General features: G+C 35.8%; 1 protein-coding gene across 2 annotated transcripts; it reads left to right on the top strand.

Annotated features, from left to right (window-relative positions):
* Positions 1 to 22: 22 nt before the first annotated feature.
* On the top strand, positions 23 to 15,640 carry ZDHHC6 (zinc finger DHHC-type palmitoyltransferase 6). Of its 2 annotated transcripts, none has more exons than XM_069098997.1 (11): positions 23 to 208; positions 2,387 to 2,860; positions 4,188 to 4,279; positions 5,708 to 5,867; positions 6,571 to 6,732; positions 7,576 to 7,629; positions 9,915 to 10,082; positions 12,839 to 12,880; positions 12,971 to 13,116; positions 13,268 to 13,314; positions 15,014 to 15,640. In XM_069098997.1, the coding sequence occupies exons 2-11, from the start codon at positions 2,594 to 2,596 to the stop codon at positions 15,115 to 15,117; spliced, it is 1,242 nt and encodes a 413-aa protein (XP_068955098.1). In that variant the 5' UTR covers positions 23 to 208; positions 2,387 to 2,593; the 3' UTR covers positions 15,118 to 15,640. The 2 variants fall into 2 exon arrangements, with proteins under 2 accessions (XP_068955098.1, XP_068955099.1); XM_069098998.1 differs by having other exon boundaries at positions 200 to 321.
* Positions 15,641 to 15,719: the final 79 nt, after the last annotated feature.

Raw genomic sequence — 15,719 nt, 5'->3', positions numbered from 1 at the left:
GAGGGACCCTCGGGAAGTGGCGATAACCCAGGCTAGCCACAGTGCCCGAGGGGACTGCGAAGAGGCGGAGGCTCCATGGGAAGGACTGTGGTGACCTAGAGGCGCTTGCTACCCGCCTGCGGCCTCTAAACTAACTCGCTTCTTACCCAAGAAGGGCGGAGGAACCAGCGACGGAAGGATCCCGGGAAGGAGGAGGAACGTATTCCGGGTGAGGCCAGCCCTGCCGCCCCGGAAGTGCCCGAGGGCGGCGATGGCTGAGGAGTGGGCGCAGGGGTTAGCGCGGGAGGGGAGCTCCAGGAAAAGGCCGGGGCATCCGAGAAGGTCGAGTCCCTTGGTCCATCGCGGCCCCCTTTACAGCACCCTGCCATACTACTCAGGGGGAAGGAACACCGGAGGAGGGGCGATATGGCGGGAGGGGGCGAGAATTTGTGAGCGCCCGGGCCGTTGGTGCTGGAGGGGAAACCGAGGCACGAGGCAGAGTTCCCTGCGGAACTGCGCGGGTTCCATCTGTTTAGCATTTCATTTGTTTCTTCCACCCCTGGACACGCGGGCTCTGAATCGCATGAGACGTAGCGTCCGCTCCAAAGCGTCCCCGTCGCTTCTCTCCGTTCCCCAGCCTTCCCTCTTTTGGTAGCCTCATCTCTCTGCCCGTTCCGCCCCCGCCCCCATGTTGGAGTGTTGGAAGTGGAGTGGGACGTCGCTGGGGCATGCTGCCTGGAAGTTAAGCGTATAAGCAGTCCTAGAATAGCATGACCGAAAATGAAACTCATACAACTCACGAGCTAGAAGAGAATTTAGAGCCCATCCAGGCCAGACCTCTCATTTTGCAGATGAGTAAACTGAGGACTGGAGAGAAGCGACTTGTCCAAGCTCTCACACTGGCAGAACCTAAATCAAGTGTGCATTCGGCTATTTCTCTGCTTTTGTTTTAGATCTTTGCCCCAAGCCCTTGTTTATTGAATGCCTAATAGAAACTGATAATTGTGTGTGACAAAGCTGTTTTGTGTTGCCCCAGTGAAGTTTGCTGGGAAACTAAACAGATCTTGACAGAGTTTTCTAGATAGCTTCCCAGAAAATCAGTTTGCTGTGTGGTTAACTATTCGAATTTAGAGACTGGGACTACAGTTGTCACTACTTTAATTATTCTTTCTGGTCATTTGCCAAGATTTTCTGTCTCTCCAACCTTTGACATACTGGTCACTCAATATTTCTTTGTGCTGTTATTCGGTGTTATTGTTTAATTGTCCATGCCACACTATCTAACATTTTCACAGATTAGTAGAATATTAAAGCAAACAGGACCAAAGAGTTTTAGTTAGGTACCATCATTTTACATTTGAGGAAATTGAGTTAAGGCCACTTGGCAAGTGGCAGTCTAAACCAGAACCCAGATTTTAAACTCCCAATTCTCAGTTTATTGCCTTTTAAAGTTTCAGTGATGGGGCTGAATTTGAGACCCATTATTGCTCAATCAGGTGACAGTTATTCAGATTATAAAGAGAAATAATTTGCAGATCTAAAATGAGTCACTGGCCATTAGACACAGCATTCCAATTCCTTTAAAAAAAAAAAAGATTTATTGGTATAGGGAGCTCTCTTAGGGGAAATTCCTTCTACCGATGTAAATTCTTCACCTGTTCTGTAATTTATGGTGCTGAAGAATTGCCTCGAGCACTCAGAGGTGGAGTGATTTGATGCACAGCCAGTCAGGAGTAATATCTGAACTCAGGGTCTTCCTGAATTCTGGGTCTTTCTAACTGTGCTGCCTTTCATTCCTGTCATACTCTTTGTTATAATGATAATAGTTACTTACAATAAAAATCTCTGTTCAAATACAAAGTAGCTTTCTGGTTTCTTTGCATCTGCTTTCTCCTTTCCCCTGGAGTATTGGCATGGAAACCAAGGTCTGTAATAGACTTTCTAGCTTTGTCTCCTGCAACATTTTAGAAAACATTAGGTATTTTTCCAGTCATTCAGCCAACACTCATTACCAAGATTCCTTACAGGGTAGGTTAGGAGAATTCATTTCTGTACCCAGCTTAACAGATGAGTAACTGTGACCTTGAGTAAGTCACTTCACCTCTCTGGACCTCAGTTTTCCAATCTTTAAAATTATGTCTTTGGGTTATCACTGAGGCCCCTTTCAACTCTAAAATTATCTGATTTCATAGTCCCAGCAGTGTTCTTATATGAAGTTTTTATATCAGATGATTAATATATTAAATGAATATAGCTAAATGATATTAAAGCACTATAGGAGAGTGTGTTGTGAATATGGTTTCTCCCAGAATGAGATCTCATAGCATTAAAGGCTTTATGTTTTGAACTGGCTACCTTCATATAGTCTATATTTTTCTTCTAAACATTTATATTTTGTTTTATTTAGGTTGGTTTTAAAACAATGAAATTCACTTGTTCTGGTCAAGACAAAGAGCTCCGAACACCGTACAGTTAAAATGGCTTACTCATATTTAACATCCCACAGTTTAAAGGCATGAGTATTAATGAAGACCCACGGACTTATGACACATGGAAATGTGTATACAAAAAAGGAACTTTACAAGGCTTTTAAAATAGAAAATAACTCATCATTATGGGTGTACTCTGCTCAGTTATTAGATTTGAAAATCTCCATGAGTTAAAAAGACTGTGCCACTGGGGTCCCATTATAGCTCTTGGCGTTATAGCAATATGTTCTACAATGGCCATGATTGATTCAGTTTTGTGGTATTGGCCTTTACATACAACTGGAGGAAGTGTGAATTTCATCATGTTGATAAATTGGACTGTGATGATTCTTTACAATTACTTCAATGCCATGTTTGTGGGCCCTGGCTATGTACCTCTGAGATGGAAACCGGTAAGAAAAAAAGACATTCTTTGAAAGGTGAAATCTGATATCAGTCTTATTTTTTTTTTTTATTAAAAGCCATATCACAAAAACAAAAATGAAGCACAGTGTTCTTTTTTGTCAATTGCCAAAGACCAAAAGCTCTAATTACTTCTTAGTGATGATAGCTCATTTATTTTCTTTAAACTATTTACCTAAATTATTACATTATTTAAATACTGTATTAAACTGTGCCCTTTAAATAGTATAAATCCTTATAAAATGTGATATAAAACCAGTTTTGATTTCCTTTAAAATGATAGAAACTTTTATATTTCAAATCACCAAATGTTTATTAAACACTTATTTCATTTAAGATGCCGTATATCAGAAGTTTTAAGAATTGTTTGGTGAAAGGCATTGAACTTAATAAGAGTTTTATAATAATTATTATCTTCGTGAATAGTTAAATAGTGGAATAAACAATCACTTGGAAAAGAAACTATGGAAACAGATGAGGAAACTGGAAAGACAAATAAGGAAGCAATAAAGAAATTATAGGAAAAAATTATTTCAGAAAAGAGAAATTAGGAAACAGCTGACATATCTTAAATATTGAGACTCAAGAAGATTACATTCTAATTAAAAGTAATGATTATATTGGTCATTGATATAAATTCAGAAATAACTACTTAGATTTGAAATAATGAAAACTAATGATCCATCTGCCTCAGTAAAAATTTGACTGAAAATATGGCATAGCTCAGGTGCCACCTTCAGCCAGGAACCTTTTGTGATCTCACTTATTGCTATCCTTCCCCGTAGAATTATTTTGTATTTGGTCTGGACTTGTGATTGCCTTGGTGTGGTCACTCAAAGTGACCTATGCAGATTAGGTTGTGGTCTGGAAGTGAGAGTCTCGCCTGAGGCATAGGAAGGGCACACAGCCTGTAGGGCTCAGAGGCCTGAGTCCAACTCAGGTCTACCTGACTCTATCAACTGTGTCATTTTATTCCTCACTTTGTATTTACTCTGTTTTCTTATTTATTAAGGTGTTTTCTATTTCCCTTCAGCAGAACATAAACTCCTTTAGTACAGCTACTGTTGCATTTTTGTCTTTACATTAGTAATACCTAGTACAGTACTTGGCATATAGTAGGTGCTTATCTGACTGAATCAGATTGTGAGTTTTAAGAGCTGGACTTCAGTTTTCTCATCTGTAAAATGAGGGCTTTGGATTAGGTGACCTCTGAGATCCCTTCTAACTCCAGATCCTATGATCCTATAAAGAAGGTGTCCAGCTCTTGGTCCCAGGTACCAATATGTATTGTTTCTTTTCTTTATTTTCCCAACCAAGGAGAAAGCTCAGGACAGCATGTATCTCCAGTTTTGTAAAGTGTGCCAGGCATATAAAGCACCACGTTCCCATCACTGCCGAAAGTGTAACAGGTATCAGTTTTTCATTATTTTTCATTACAGATTGATTCCCTTGATTCTTGGTCATACGTTTGCTTTCTTCACCACATAAAAGTCAGTTTCGTGAGAATATAGTGCAAGTCTTAGTGTTTACCAAGCAGAAACACTGCCAAGGGCTCTAATCTTAGAGGCAGAACAATTGTGATCAGTTACCAGTACTGCCACTTCCTAGTCAAGTGACCTTCATCAAGTTATTTCTCTCTTTGAGTCATAGGTTTTTCATTTTAAAATGGGCAGGACCTTTGAGGTCATTCAGTCCAGGCTTTTCATTTGACACACAATGGAACCCAAACTCAAAGTAATAAAAGGACTTGCCTAGGGTCACATACCCTATACTCTGCAGAGCTGGGCTTTTAGGCTGGGTTGTCAGGGCTATTTTTACTGTACCACTACCTATCTGCCAGGGTTCGAAGGGAACCATTTTGAAAATAAAGCACTATATAAATATGAGCTAGCATTTCTAGAAAGAATGTCAGAAGTCCTTTTGTACTCATAATAAGATATATCCATTTGGCTTTTATGCCGCCAATCTCCTTAGCATAGCCTTTGTAGCATATTTTCAGTCCATTGAGCAGTCTTGAGTGTTAAGATTTTTACTTGTTAGAATTTGGTCATTTTATATTTATAGCTTAAAATTAAGTAAATTCTTAAAACAAAAAAGAAAAGAAAAATAAAGCACTGTGAACAAGTTTTAAAATATTCACCTAGAATGATTTTAAAGAACAACTAAATTTACTGTTAAGAAACCTGCGATAAGAAAGTGGTCATACTGAGAAACCACAGGAGGCAGCTACTGCTTCCTTCAAACATTTGATTTGGCTTTCTAAAAGTTTATTCTAACAATAGTAGAGCTAAAGGGAAGGATATTAGTCCTTTGGTCACTGTACCATATCTTGCACACATTGATAGGTTATTTTGCCTACAGGAGATTCCAGCATCTAACAGTATACATAAAGGAAGGAAGTCAGAAACATCTGGTTGGGCCTGCTTTCAGTCCCAGGTGGAGATTTATGAAGGTTTTTTTTAGTGTTTTCGTTGTATTCCACTTCAATCACTACTTTTCAGAAATTGAGAGGAGACTAAAGCTTAGAACTATACTCATTTCTGTCTGCTGCATGTCTCAATGGACTTCCTGACTACTTAAAACGAATTGATATATAGGAGGTACCACCATGTCTTTAGACACCGTATTGTGCTGTTTTGTCTTTCAAAGCATTCATCGTTTGTTTCTATGTGAATACTTGAAGGAAAGTTTTTTCCTGTTCTATAATGTGTAACGTCTCCATGACTTATGAATATGATAGATTCCCTATTCAGTAGATTTCTTTTGAAGATAAATTTTATTGAATATAGACTTAGGGTTTTCAGCCTCTGTTTTATGTACCTTTTGTTTTTCATTAGATGTGTTATGAAGATGGACCATCATTGCCCTTGGATCAACAATTGTTGTGGTTATCAAAATCATGCATCATTTACATTATTTCTCCTCTTAGCACCACTGGGCTGTATTCATGCTGCTTTCATCTTTGTTATGACCATGTATACACAGCTTTATAACAGGGTAAGAGATTGTTTATTGGTCATCCAGTTGTCAAGTTAAGTGTTAATTGTGATGATTATTTAGAGTTTTATTGTAACTATTCTCCCCACAATTAAAAGAATAAAATTAAAATCATAGAACTTTCCTTTATAAAAACTTTTCTGGCCTTTTTTCAAAACAATATTAAAATGTGTAAAAGTTTATTTAACTCTAGGAACTGAAATGTAGGTGTTTAATACATGTTTGTTGTTGAATTGAAGTGAACAAAAGAAAAGTGATGAGGAGGAGTTTAGGTGGGATAGGCCATGAAGCAGAGAATACAAGTCCTGGAGATTGCTGCTACTGAAGAAATCCTTTAAACACTTGATTCATAGCAAAGGGGAAGTGAATAGGGGAAAGATTGAAGTTAACTTGATCTAGCGTTTTATGCACATTTTCATATGTACATTTGTCTTAATCTCACCCCAAAATTTGTTAAATTAAATAGAGGAGACTTGCTGACAGTACTGAAAAATGCCCAGTTAAGAACATTTATGAATTGATTTTCTGTAAACATGTGCATTGGAGCTATTGTACCAAATAAGATTCATAAAATAGCACTTACTTTAATTACCTTAATGAAAGATCTGAATTAGCATTTTAGGGGGTATTTTGTAGTTTGGAATATTACATGTTGAGTCTCATCATTATCCACTACCAGATAACTCCAGTTTTTCCATTTTAGATCTCCTTTGGTTGGAATACAGTAAAGATTGATATGAGTGCAGCTAAGAGAGACCCTCTTCCTATCATACCCTTCGGATTATCTGCATTTGCCGCCTCATTATTTGCCTTGGGATTGGCCGTAGGAACAACTATAGCAGTTGGTATGTTGTTTTTTATCCAGGTAAGTTTGACAGTTACCGGTAGCTAAAAGGTTCATAATTGTGGGGTTGAAGAGACTAACTTACATTTAGGAATTGGAGAATGGTTTTTGATTTGTTTTGACCTCCAACTAGACCACAAATTAACTTTGTCTGAAATGGAATTATCTAGATAATTGATTCAGTCCTTCTCTTTATTTTGTATGTGTAGATACAGACAGCTGCAGTGTAGAAAAGGCAAAACATTTTCAGAATTAAAATGCTTAGTCAAAAGTTAACACTGGTTTGGAAAAGTGCTTAAAGCAGAATGATAAAATGTATTTTGGTTGTACTGCATACTTACTCGACCTAGAATTAATGTCTTCAAACTTCAGTATCCCTGTAAACAGAGGTGAATCATATCAGTAATAAATTAACATCCTTTACAGACATAGGTACAGAGTGATATTAGTTATAGTAAGAAACAATAGAATATTGAAATAAAATGAATTAAATAAGGAAATTTTGTTAATTGCTTAACTATACGTAAGACTATAGTGGTTTATTATCTGGATTTATATGAATATATCTTAAGCTTAGGGTAAACTAAAGAAAAGGTGATATAAGAATTTATTAACAAAATATGTATATATTAACAAGATATAGCAGCTATTTCCTTTATACCATGAAAATTTTTCAAAGTATTATTGTGAAATGTTTATCTGTATTTGGAATTTAGTTAATTACTGAAAAGAATGAGGTATTTTCCTAGTCTTCTTTGAACACTGTTGATTTCTCTATTGATGTGATTTTTGTGTGTCTAAAATTTCACATAAATGGGGCCCATCACTTTAAATAATTCTTCAACTGTGTCATTTAATTTTCAGATAAAAGTAATTCTTAGAAATAAAACTTCTATTGAATCATGGATTGAAGAGAAGGTAAATTTTAATGCAGCATCTACCTAATATTAAAATAACACAGTTTGAATATGTTAGCTAAAAATGCCTAAAAATTATTTGCTCTCTTTAGTTTGCAAATTCCATTTAAAATAGAAATAGAATACATTTTGATTAATCACTCATTTAAATGTACCAAACAGCCAAAAATATGTTTATAAAAGATTATTAAAAGGCCCTCAGTCAATCACTAAGCACTTATTAAACACCCATGATGTGCCAGGCAAACCTGTTTAACATTAGCTGCCTTCCTTCAGCTTGGAGAGGAATTCCAACCCTACTATCAGCAAATCCTTCTTGGATTTCCTATTTCATCTCCAATTAAGAACTGATTCCTGACATCAAATTAGCCTTATAGAGCTTATGTTCTTCATGAATGGAAAGTGTTAGCAGTCACTCAGTTCCTTTTTATTAAACACATATATTATACATATCACTATGCTACAGAAGACCCATTGCACTAACCCAACACATTATCACCCCCAGGAAAGGTAGGGCTTCTCTCTGTGTGCTAATTATGATACTCAGTTATATTTCTCTGTAGGTGGCATAGACCTCTCTTTTCTAAGACCTCTGTATTCTGTGTGGAAGGCTGCAGAGCTTTCTAATTTAAATGGCAACATCAAGATACATTTATATTGTAGCCAGTCATACTGTTTAAAGAATCTTGTATCTTTTATGACTTTTGATAATTTTTATAGTTATAAGATCTTAGATTTAAAGTTGGAAAAGACCTTATAGTTTATCTAGTTCAACACCCCTTCCCCAGCCTATACTCCCCTATTTTACAAATAAGAGCACAAAGCACAAAATCCAGCTTGTCTGAGGCACACAGAGTCCAAATTTGAACCCAGGCCCACTGATTCCAAATCCAACAGTTTTTTCACTGTACCATGCTTTCTCCCAATTCACATCACTATGTAAGTAAGTGCCACAAACTTTCTAGCTTAAAAATTTTTTTTAATAAAATCCCCATCCTTCAGGGAATTTTCCAAGTAGCAAATTATAATAATGACGGTCATGATGATGGCTCATCATCTAATATTCCTAAATAATATAAAATATTTGTGGCAGTCTTTAATAAATTGACTTATTTGCAAAGAAAATACTTTATAAAACCTATCAAATTTAAGAAACTTTTTAGAAGAATAGAGTCCAGGTACCTGCAAAAGTCTTGCTGTTAAACATGTTAAAAAAAAAAAAAAGGATCAAAGGGGTGAGGTGAACTATCAGAACTCACATACCCAGACATGGAGGGTTCAAAACTAGACCCTATGTCTCCCTAGTTCAGGCCTGGTTCTACTGTAGTACTGCTTCAGATACAGAGACATTTTAAATGGTCATTTTTTTAAAGCAGACATATCTTAATTCTCAATCACTAGCTTCAGATGTAGACAGTAGATTCTTAACCATTTTGCAACATTCAGCAGGAGTATTCCTTTTCCAGACCACTAGGGGTCAGTGGTTTCTAAGAAATGGGCAATAGCCTATTGATTTCACTAAGCTAAACAAAATTACTTAGAATTTAAGGGTAGAAGGAACTTTCTATATAATCTAGTCCAACCCCTCTCCCCATTATAATACAAAAGCTATCGCCAGCAGTCCCCTCTATACCAGTGGAGGAGAGTCCTACCCAATGACTGCTGTATACTGCTACTCTTGATGCTGCATTTTGCTTATGGGTAAATCCCCCCTGTTGAACCAATTTTTGATCCATTCTCTTTATTCATTTGTACCCAGATACTTCTGCACTGTGGCAGTAGCAGCCTCAGTTGCTTGTATTTATATATTACATTTTAATATAGGAATTGCTAAGTATTTCCTGAATGGTTCAGAGCCATTTTTATTTTCTGCTTTTGTTCCTTCCTATATTATTAAGATGAATGAAGTTATCCATTTAGAGAGTTTAGTTTGGAAAATTGCTTTAAGAAGACAAAGTTCTGATTAAAGTCTTAATGTTAGTCATTATGTAGAAAACTAGCATAGAAAAAAATACATTTTAACGTGAGTTCTAGTCTCAGATCTACTGCTAACTTATAATATGACATTAGGCAAATTATTTAATCTCTTTGAGTCTCTGCTTCCTCAAATGTAAAATCAGAAGGTTGGATTAGGTGAACTTTAAGATTTTAAAGTTGTATTAGTCCAGAATTCATATCCCAAGAAACATAGTCAATTTATAAGTTAGAGTAACATTTTATGAAATAATTTATGAAAACTGTTTTTCTGGATTAGTGATATATTTTATTGTTTGTTTAAATCTGCAGGCCAAAGATAGAATTCAGTATTACCAGACAGCTGAAACATTTATTTTCCCCTATGACATGGGAAGCAGGTGGCAGAACTTTAAACAAGTATTTACGTGGTCTGGGATTCCTGAAGGAGATGGACTAGAATGGCCAATAAGAGAAGGATGTCATCCATACAGCTTGACAGTAAGTGTTTTAATCAAAACTGACTTTCCCTTAACTGAGTCCTTCTGTTTAAACTGCAACATGACAAAAGTACTTTTGTATCAAAATTTACCAATTTACAAAATTTCCCAAAGTTCTGTTTTTGTATAAGTTCTGTCTTCATCATATAACCCCCTTACTCCAAAAATTTTAATTGCTTCCCAGTATTCATGAGATTGTCTAAATTTAACGTGGTGTTTGGAGCCCTTCACCTACCTTACCAGCCTTCCTTCACAACTCCCCTTTATGGATCCTCTCTTCCAATCAAACCAACTTTCCTCACCATTATCAGAATATACCACACAGACTTCCATCTTTGCTTATATTTTCCTGCCCTCCCCTACCTATGCCCTCTAACAGACTGTCCAAATCCTATAGAATAATCAAAGTCTACCTCTAAGGCCTTCTCAACCTTTCCCTCTTCTGAACTGATACATTGGCTGCTTTTTGTTATTGTGTCTTTTTATTTAATTCTTGTACTTTAATGTTTGAGGGTCTATCTTGTATCTCCAACTAGAATATAACCTCCTTGAGAGTGGGAACCCTATATTAATTCAATCCATCAAACACTGATTGTTTTCTGGGTGTGACTCTTTGTTAAACCCAGGGAACACAAAAAATGAAGACAAAGCTGTTGCTGTCCTTAAAGAACATGCAGTCTGATAAGGGAAATAAAGATAGGACCGCAAATAAAATACAGATTAGAATATGAGTTCACAGATGAAAAATAAAGTGCTTTGAGAAATTCATAGAGGGAAAGATTTCTTCTGACTGGAGGGAATTAGAGAAAGTTAGAGAGGAAGTGAACCTTGAAGATTGGAATGGATTTCCACAAGAGTAAACTAAGGGAACATTCCTCATAACTGCTTCACAAATACTGGTGTGTGTGTGTGTGTGTGTGTGTGTGTGTGTGTGTGTGTGTGTGTAGCGGGGTGAGAAGAGGGCACGGGACAAACAAAAGCACAGAATTTGGAAATTAAGAGATAGTATTTATGTTCCAAACATCACGTAGAGTACTAAGTACATTGGCAGTTTCTTAATTATTGTTCAGTAAAATAAGATCTCAGTACCATAGAGTTTAATGATTGTAAGAGACTCCAAGACCATCAGTTCTAAATAATACCTGACCAGAAATCTCCAACAAATACTCAGCCTCTGCTTAAAGACCTTTACTGAGGGGAGATAATCCATTCCACTTTTGTATGGCTTTTAATCTTTAGGAAGTTTTTCCTTAGATAAAGCCTAAATCTGCCTTTCTGCAATTTCGACACATTGTTTCTTAGTTCTAGTTTCTGGGGCCAAACAAAATAAAACCCTTTTTCCTTCAAATTCTTGAAACCGTCTATCATTTCCTATAAATCTTCTTTTATTTAATCTTAAAAATACCTAGTTTCTTTAGCCCATCTTCATGTTGCATGTTTTTAATATCTTTCTTGTCTTTTTCTGACTGCTTTCCAGTTTGTCTGTCCTAAACTGGTACTCCAAATGGAACTCATTATTCTAGCTATGACCTGACCAGGGCAAGGTAGAACAGAGAGCTATAACATCCTTTGTTCTGGATGCTGCGTCTCTCTTTGAAGCTAAGGATCACATTAACTTTGTTGGCTGCTGTGGTAGACTCTTGACTCATATTGAGATTAGTGTTCATTAAAACTCTCAGATCTTTTTCATAAGAACTATTGTCTATTTATGCCTTCCATACCCTATACTGATAATAGTCATTTTTTTTAACCTAAGTATAACTTACGATAGTAGATAGGACAGTGGATTTGGGGCAAGAAGATCTAAGTACAAAACCTGTCCTATACACTTATGTGTACCCTATACACTATGACATTGTTCAGATTGCTTAATCTTTCTGTACCTTAGTTTCCTCATCTGTAAAAATAAGGTGATGAGGATTTGATGGTCCACAAAGGTCTCTTCCAGCATTAAATCTTTGACACTATGAATTTTATAACCCTTAATTTAAAATTTCATTTTATTTGATTCAACCTATTGTTCTAGCCTCAGTATTTTTTAATCCTATTTCTTTTTCATCTAACGTAGCATCCATTCCTCCCAGCTTCATATTGTTTGCTAATTTGATTTTAAAAAGCCATCTATTCTTTTCATCCAAATCATTGTTTAAAATGTTCAGCAACACAGAGTAAAGGACAGATCCGTAGGATCTACCATTAAATATCTTCCTCCAACTTGATATCAACTCATTAATGACTACTCTTTCTCGTTGGTCATTCACTCGGTCCTAAATACAACTAGTTGTATTATCATCTAGCCTGGATCTCACTTCCTTGTTCACAGGGATAGTATTGGTCAATTTTATAGTTTATTTTTTTTATTTACTCCCTCAAATTGATGTCAAATCTGACACAGGGCTTGGCCTTCTAGATCCTTGGATTCAGCCTTTGGACTGAGTTCAAGTTTTATAGAACAAATCCTTTTATTAAGGGGATTTGTTCTATGAAGTTTGGATTCAGTTTAAGGGCTGCTCTTGAGGACCTAGACCACATGTGGCCTCAAGGCTACAGGTTCCCCACCCCTGAAAGCATTATCTGTCTCCTGCCACCATATACATATCACCTTTAATTTGATGATAATTTTAAGTGCAAGAAAATTGTGATTTATAAGTTACTAAAAACAGACACCCTTTTTAGTAGAACAAAATGGCCTATTTTCAGCACTAGAAGAAATTATTAAAGAATTAGCATGTTTTATCATTTTTATTTTCCAAACAGATGGAACAACTGAAACAGAAAGCAGACAAGAGAGTCAGAAGTGTAAGTGTTTTTTCCTTCCTTTCTTTCTTTTAAGGATATTTTGATATATTTTGGTTTTACATCATAATCATTTCTGATCTTTGATGGCAGGTCCGCTATAAAGTAATAGATGATTACAGTGGTGCTTGCTGCCCTTTCAATAAAGGTATCAAAACTTTCTTCACAACTCCATGTACTGAAGAACCTCGAATTAGCCTAAAGAAAGGGGAACTTATTTTAGTTACCAGAGGTTTAAGGTAAGTAATTTGTTGCACTAGTTTCTTTTTCTAATGACGAAATTGGTGTCAATCTTAAAATATTTTAATCTTTTTATAACATATAATTTTATAATATATAAATATAAAAATTTTATCTTTTTATAGTTAGTCTTGTAATCTTTTATTTCAGACACTGGATGTATGGAGACAAAATTCTTGATCATTTGGCTACAGAAGGTATGGAAATGGAATAGCTGTTAAAGATGTTAGCATGCTATCTATAATTTTAGATTCTGAATATTAAAGTACTAAGGCATCTAAACTATCACTTCTACATTTTGTTATAAAGGGATTGTCTTTTATATTCTCTTAAGACATCTGTATTTAATACTGATTTTTGATTATCATTCCTCTTTGTAGTTATAGTTAACTACACAAATTAAATAATTTTAAGTTATTGCAATTAATGTAGGCATATTTCATTAGAAAAATGAAATGTCAGTAAATAAATTGAATATAGAGTGGCTAGGTGACGCAGTAAATAGAGCACTGGCCCTGGAGTCAGGAGGAGCTGAGTTCAAATCCAGCCTCAGACACTTAACACTTACTAGCCATGTGACCTTGGTACAAGTCACAACCCCAATAGCCCTGCCCTCCAAAAAGGAAAAAAAAAATGAATACAAATTGTACTAATCTGATTTTTTAAATATAGTGCCTTTTGTGATAAAACATTCAAGATACAAATTTTTTTAAAAAGGAAACCTGTTCCATTTATGTATTGAGTACAGATAGGCATGTTTTGTTTAAGCAAAATTGGTATTAAAGTCCATATTTTCTTTAAAAAGAAAAAATTAAGGAGTGATTTGCTTTTACAAAGGGATTGCCAAAAGAGTGAGCTCTTTAAATGTATTTGAAATATGATTCAAGTTATAATAAATATACCTTATGTGCAAGTAAGATATTTGTATAATTATGTGAAATGCCATAGTCTATCTGTCAGTATAATCTATGAATTATTTCTTAGAGGGTGGCTAGGTGATGCAGAGAGTAAAGCACCGGCCCCCGGAGTCAGGAGGACCCGAGTTCGGTTCCGGCCTCGGACACTTAACACCCACACAAAAAAACTAGCCGTGTAACCTTGTGCAAGTTACTTAACCCCAATTGCCCTCCAAAAGGCCAAAAAAAATCGTTTCTTAAAATAATGTGTTTATATAGTTCTTTAAGGTTTATAAAGCACTTTATGTTCATTCTTACTTGACCCTTAACCCTTTAAGGATTGGTATTACAAAAAATACTATGTTTTACAGATGTACAGGCTGATATTCAGTTATTCAACAGTTTACACATAATTGCAGAATTGAGACTCCAACCACACATACACATTTTCTAAGTCCACTGTTCTCTTCCTTGTACCATATGTGTACTCCTGAACCAACAAAAACAGACCATTTTTCCCTTTTCAGGTTATTGAAGTTGGAAAATCCTGGCAGGTTATCTACATTATTGTCATTCAGTTGCCAGAAGGGAAAGAGGGCATCTTTAAAATAGTTAAGATACAGAATGTTTATAGGTCATACTAGCAATATGGTAAAAGATCATTTAGTTTAGAATCATGACTTGGATTTTAATCTAAGCCCTGTGCCATTTACTTTGGGTAAATCACTTTTTTATATCTCAGTTTCCTATCTATAAAACAAGGGGCTTAGAGTAAATTATTTAAGACACTTTAAGCTCTTCTCTGTAATTCTTGAATTGTACACAGAAGGAACAGCTGGTATAGAAAAAGCAATGACATTCAGTCAGAATGACTGAAAGGGGAGGGAACTGTGGGGAAATAATAGACTTCACTTGCTCAATTGCAGATTGAATTTAGGATATCAACACCAGATTGTTTGTTACTTTCTTTTAGCCTTACAGAAATTTCTTTTCTCTTTAGATGGATCCAGAATACGAGGATGGTTCCCGAGGAAATGTGTGGAAAAGTGTCACTATGATGCTGAAACTGAACAAGTATCTGAGGGAGAAAAGAAAAATAGATAGCTACTGCTTTAGGAAATGACTTATTCTTTATGACCACACCATTACTTGAAAATTGTATATACTACTACAGAATTATGCAATGGGCCTACTCTGGATAAAGTGTTCTTTTCCTCAAAAGTGCCCTAGTGCCATGATTTAAATATTTTTATTACCATTTTGTAACTGAGAAGCCATTCTATATATGCCTTTGAATTCCAACCTGCTCTCATCATTCCTCCACTAAAAGGAGGAACACATCACCCAAGTAAGCATTATTGCATTTTCTATAGAATTTAATTTTTTAAATTGCGTTGCACACTACGGACCTCACCTACAAATGTAGTTCTTCCCTCCCAGGAAAAATCTGCATGTGACATTTATTGCTTTTGCTCCTTCCTCAGTTGCTGTTTCTTATGAGGTAGTATTCTAGAAACTGTAGAATATATTTTGTCAGGTTAAATACAAAGCTCAATTTTGTTACTTGTGTCTTTTAATAATGCAGATTTTGTCAATCACAAATAAAGACCAATGAGTGTTCTCTATATCCCATGGAGCTCACAGTGAGTTGTATTTTTTCCTCCCTTTTTATTTTATTTTTTTATTTTTGTTTTTGCTTTTTGGAG

Source organism: Petaurus breviceps, unplaced genomic scaffold, assembly GCF_028583685.1.
Source record: "Petaurus breviceps papuanus isolate PSGF00001 unplaced genomic scaffold, PetGlider_PUasm1.0 37, whole genome shotgun sequence".
Lineage (NCBI taxonomy): Eukaryota > Metazoa > Chordata > Mammalia > Diprotodontia > Petauridae > Petaurus > Petaurus breviceps.
Note: the sequence above shows the minus strand (reverse complement) of the source record. Positions and strands in the feature narration are given on the sequence as shown.

Coding starts and splice junctions, on each gene's coding strand:
- ZDHHC6 (XM_069098997.1), top strand. CDS start 2,594: ATGGGTGTACTCTGCTCAGTTATTAGATTTGAAAATCTCCATGAGTTA. Junction 5,868..6,570: donor ATACACAGCTTTATAACAGG/GTAAGAGATTGT, acceptor TTTCCATTTTAG/ATCTCCTTTGGTTGGAATAC. Junction 13,117..13,267: donor TTAGTTACCAGAGGTTTAAG/GTAAGTAATTTG, acceptor CTTTTATTTCAG/ACACTGGATGTATGGAGACA.